The following is a 5,000-nucleotide window of genomic DNA, read 5'->3' on the forward strand; positions in this document are numbered from 1 at the left end:
GTGTGTGTGTGTGTGTGTGTGTGCACATGCATGCATATGTGCATGTATAATGTATAAGCATCTTTTTTATGAAAGGGTGTATGTGAGGGCAAATGTATGAATGCGTGTGTCCTTGTACTGTATGCCCTGGCCTCTTAGAAGAAGATGGCCGTAGGTGGTTGCTCATGGCTAATGCTTTCAGAGAGCAGCACCCAACCCAGCACACACTTTAATAACTCTGTCGGTCGGTCGGTCTGTCTGTCTGTCTCTCGCTCTCTCTCTATCACCTCGGTAAGCACAACACAAACCATACTTCTATATACATATATCACAAATTCCTAATGGAAATCCAGAGACAAGCATCACACAAACACTTCACACGTATACACGAGCACACGTGTACACACACACACACACACACACACACACACACACACACACACACACACACACACACACACACACACACACACACACACACACACACACACACACACACACACACACACACACACACACACACACACACACACACACACACTCTCTCTCTTATTAATATGCAAACAAGCACTACATACAAATCACACTTGCCCAAACACAAAGATTTAAACACATGAACACAAAGAGAAACATTTTCATGCTAACACAAACCACATTTGCATGGACACGTACACGAGTGTTCACACACGCGCACACGCACACACAGACACAAACACACAGACTTGAGGCAAATGAATTGACAGCTGCTTGAGCAGGCTGCATGGAGGTCAGAGTGACTCAACACTCATTTGTGGCGTGACTGACTGTCTGCCTGCTCGTCTCTCTCTCTCTCTCTCTCTCTCTCTCTCTCTCTCTCTCTCTCTCTCTCTCTTCTCTCTCTCTCTCTCTCTCTCTCTCTCTCTCTCTCTCTCTCCTCTCTCTCTCTCTCTCTCTCTCTCTCTCTCTCTCTCTCTCTCTCTCTCTCTCTCTGATGATTCAGCCTCTCAGTGGAGTCTGAACTGTAGTATGCACACACGTGGGCACGCAGACACTCAGGCACGGTCATGTGCACCCCTCAGCAGTATTGTGGGGCTGTAACGATTTTGTACCGAACCAAGAAATTGCGTTACTAAGAGTCATGATACTGTATCGTGACGTAAGGAGGCAGTATTGCGATACGCCCTTTCAATGGTTTGTTATCCTTCAGTGCAGAAAACCATATGATACGATGTGACAGTGCTTCCAAGCTTCAAATGAGATACATGTCAGAAATTTTGGGGTGTATCGAACCGTAGGTCAAAAATCGTGATACAAACCAAATCATGAGTTGTATCGTTCCAGCCCTACTTAGCAGTACTACAGACCCCTCTCTCTCTCCTTCTCACTCACACATACACTGTCATGTGCATGTTTTAGTACTACTGCAGATCTATCTCTCTGTCTGTCTGTCTCTGTCTGTCTGTCTGTCTGTCTCTGTCTGTCTGTCTCTGTCTGTCTGTCTCTGTCTGTCTGTGTCTGTCTGTGTCTGTCTGTGTCTGTCTGTCTGTCTGTCTGTGTCTGTCTGTCTGTCTGTCTGTGTCTGTCTGTCTGTCTGTGTCTGTCTGTCTGTCTGTCTGTGTCTGTCTGTCTGTCTGTGTCTGTCTGTCTGTCTGTCTGTCTGTCTGTGTCTGTCTGTCTGTGTCTGTGTCTGTCTGTCTGTCTGTGTCTGTCTGTCTGTGTCTGTCTGTCTGTGTCTGTCTGTCACGCACGCACGCACGCACACGCACACCTTAGCATCTTAGCACTACTGCAGACGTCCGTCTCCCTCTCCCCCTCTGCCTTCTCCACCCCACTCACCAGGTTGTATATGCCCAGCAGCAGGGCCTCTATGCATCCGTTGCTGTGTCGGTCTCTGGAGGCGGTGAGTCTGAGGTAGGCCCACAGCAGCTCGGGCAGGAACTGCAGCGTGAAGCGACGCAGACGCTCCTCAGAGCTGCGGTACAGCTCAAACAGCTGGTGGCACACCGGCTCCAGCAGCTGTAGAGAAGACACACACACAGACACACACACACACACACACACACACACACACACACAGACAGACACAGACACAGACACAGACACACACACACACACACACACACACAGACACACAAGTTTAGAGGCAAACATTCAGTCATATACACTCAAAGAAAAACATTTAAAAGGTACACTGTGCAGGATTTTCTACTATGGCCCAAGTAATTCATTTTTGCAGCTGAAAATGGCTATTTTTGGAAATTCAAAACGGCAGACTATGGAGAAGATCCCCCTTTTCATGGGTAGCATGAATTCTGGAAATAAACAACTAAAAATCTCACACTGTGTCCTTTGAAGTTATACACTCAGTAACACACACACACACACACACACACACACACACACACACACACACACACACACACACACACACACACACACACACACACACACACACACACACACACACACACACACACACACACACACATCATCTCTCAGGACACACACACACACACAAACATCATCTCTCAGGACACACACACACCATCACTCAGGACACACACACACACACACACACCCACACACACACACCATCTCTCAGGGCACTAACGCACGCACACACACACGCACGCACGCACGCCATCCTTTAGGACACACACACCTATACCATCTCTCAGGGCACATACACACACACCTATACCATCTCTCAGGAGCACAAATAGTCTCCGTCTCTCCCTCTCTCTCTCCCACACATAAACAGAGAAAGAAAGAGAGAGAGAGAAAGAAAATAAAGAGAGAGAGTCAAAGAGACAAAGAGACAGAGAGTGTGAATGGACTGGTCTGTGCATGACCCCTCCTCCCCCTCCCCCTGCGGTCCTCTTTCCATCCTGGCCGCGTCTGTAGGAAGACGGCGGTGTCTTATTGAATTCTGGCCGCGTCTGTAGGAAGACAGCGGTGCCCTACTGAAGGGGAGTCCTCCACCTAATTTGGTCGACCGGGCGGTCGGGGGCAATCTCACGCTTTGAGGGCCGTGTCTCCACACTGCTAAATCCACTCACTACACCAACACTAATGGATCCTGGAGCGACAGAACTGGAACTTACAGAGGTGGGTGTATGGGTGAACGAGAAGAGAGAGAGCAAAAAAAGAGGGAGAGGAAGAGGGAGAGAGAGGCAGAGAAAGAGTGAGAGAGTGAGAGTGAGAGAGAGAGAGAGAGAGAGAGAGAGAGAGAGAGAGAGAGAGAGAGAGAGGAGAGAGAGAGAGAGAGAGGAGGAGAGAGAGAGAGAGAGAGAGAGAGAGAGAGAGAGAGAGAGAGAGAGAGAGAGAGAGAGGAGGAAATGACAACGGGGCTGAGAGATGGAGAGAGGGAGGGAGAGAGAGAGGGGGGGGAGAGAAAGCGCAGGCAAGTAAGAGCGCTAGCTCATACTGCTTTTTTCCCCTTTTAACACGCTGTTCTGTCAAACATCTATACTACAAATCAAAAATTAGGAACAGGTGGACATGGAGGCTCATACAAACTCTTTAAAGGGACACTGTGTGAGATTTGAAGAGTTCAGATGCAAAACCCCCTAACTCCATTTCTGAAGACCTGCACTTCTATATTTTTAGAGAACCCAGTTGTTGGTTTGGTATACATTCATGTACTTGATAATACATATAAATAGTTATATTACATAAATAAAATAAAAAATATGCAATTTTGATAGCTTTGTATTAAATAAAAATGAATTAAGATTATTTTCTGAAATGGCACTTAGGGGGTTTTGCATCTGAACTCTTCAGTTGTAGTTGTTTATTTCCAGAATTCATGCTGCCCATTCACTAACGTTACCTTTTTCATGAATACTTACCACCACCATATTCTACGTATTCATTATGACTGGAAAAATTGCATTTTTCATACATGAAAAGGGGAATCTTCTCCATGGTCCGCCATTTTGAATTTCCAAAAATAGCCATTTTTAGCTGCAAGAATGACTCTACTTGGACCATACTAGGAAATATTTGTTAATTACTTATTTATTTCATGTAAAGACCAAATTTGGCAATAGGCAGCCCAGTTTCAATGAGCAGCATAGATGCAGTACCTTTTTTGACCATTTCCTGCACAGTGTACCTTTAACAAATATGTGAACACCTATATTTCATACACAATTTAGATTCACAAACATAAAACATGTCTTGCAAAATAGACCAGAATGTTTGACTTTGTAGAACACGGCATAGCATTTTGTCTGTTTGCTCACACCATGGAGTGATTTCCGAAATGCAACCCAAGGCAAAAGAGATGTGGATCACCTGTCTACTTGTCAGAGATCGTTAGGTGGACATGATGAATTGACGTGTGATGCTTCTCTAGCTCTGAGGCGTGTCTGTGTGTGTGTGTGTGTGTGTGTGTGTGTGTGTGTGTGCGTGTGTGTGTGTATGTGTGTGTCATCTCTTCTGCCTTATTCCCTTACGGTAGGGACACATAGGAGGCGAAGCGAGCGAAGCGAAGAGAGGCGAAATTCAACCGTCATCAGGTCGTCGCAGCGAATCAAATGGAATGGAACAGTTATGTTGTTGATTTGATTGGGCCGCGGCAGGCGAATTCGCTCCTCATTTGCATAACATTAAACTTTCTTTAATAATTTTGCATCGCTCCTGTTCGCTTGCTTTCGCTTGCCTTCGCCTCTCTCATAGGAATAAATGGCGAAGTTCGCTTCGATTGGCCAAATTCGCGTCTATGTGTCCCTACCGTTACAATTATTGTTTCTCGCGTCCCTCTCCTTCCCACCATAATAAATCTCCCTTTACCTCTCCCTCTCTTCTTTTCATTTCCCTTTCATCATTTTATTTAAAGCCCACCCTGCCTCTCTCCCCTCCTCCCTCCCTCCTCACCCCTTCCTCTTCCATTTTTCTCCTCTCTGCGTCTTTGGTCTGTGTCAGCAGTTTTAGCCTCTTGCCTACATTACAGCTGCTCAGGCTGACGCAGGGTTAATGGGATGTGGGCAGAGATGACAGGAGGAGAAAGGATGAGTGTGTGTATGAGTGTGTGTGTG

At 46.3% G+C, this 5,000-nt stretch overlaps 1 protein-coding gene across 1 annotated transcript in view; it reads right to left on the reverse strand.

Moving 5' to 3' along the window:
• LOC134460671 (hyccin 2-like) overlaps positions 1–5,000 on the reverse strand; it is a 114,848-nt gene that overhangs the window by 41,629 nt on the left and 68,219 nt on the right. Inside the window, exon 5 of the mRNA XM_063213040.1 lies at positions 1,795–1,974. Within this exon, the coding sequence (XP_063069110.1) occupies positions 1,795–1,974 (180 nt within the window). The remainder of the gene's footprint in view (positions 1–1,794; positions 1,975–5,000) is intronic.

This window comes from Engraulis encrasicolus, chromosome 13, assembly GCF_034702125.1.
Source record: "Engraulis encrasicolus isolate BLACKSEA-1 chromosome 13, IST_EnEncr_1.0, whole genome shotgun sequence".
Classification (NCBI taxonomy): Eukaryota; Metazoa; Chordata; class Actinopteri; order Clupeiformes; family Engraulidae; genus Engraulis; species Engraulis encrasicolus.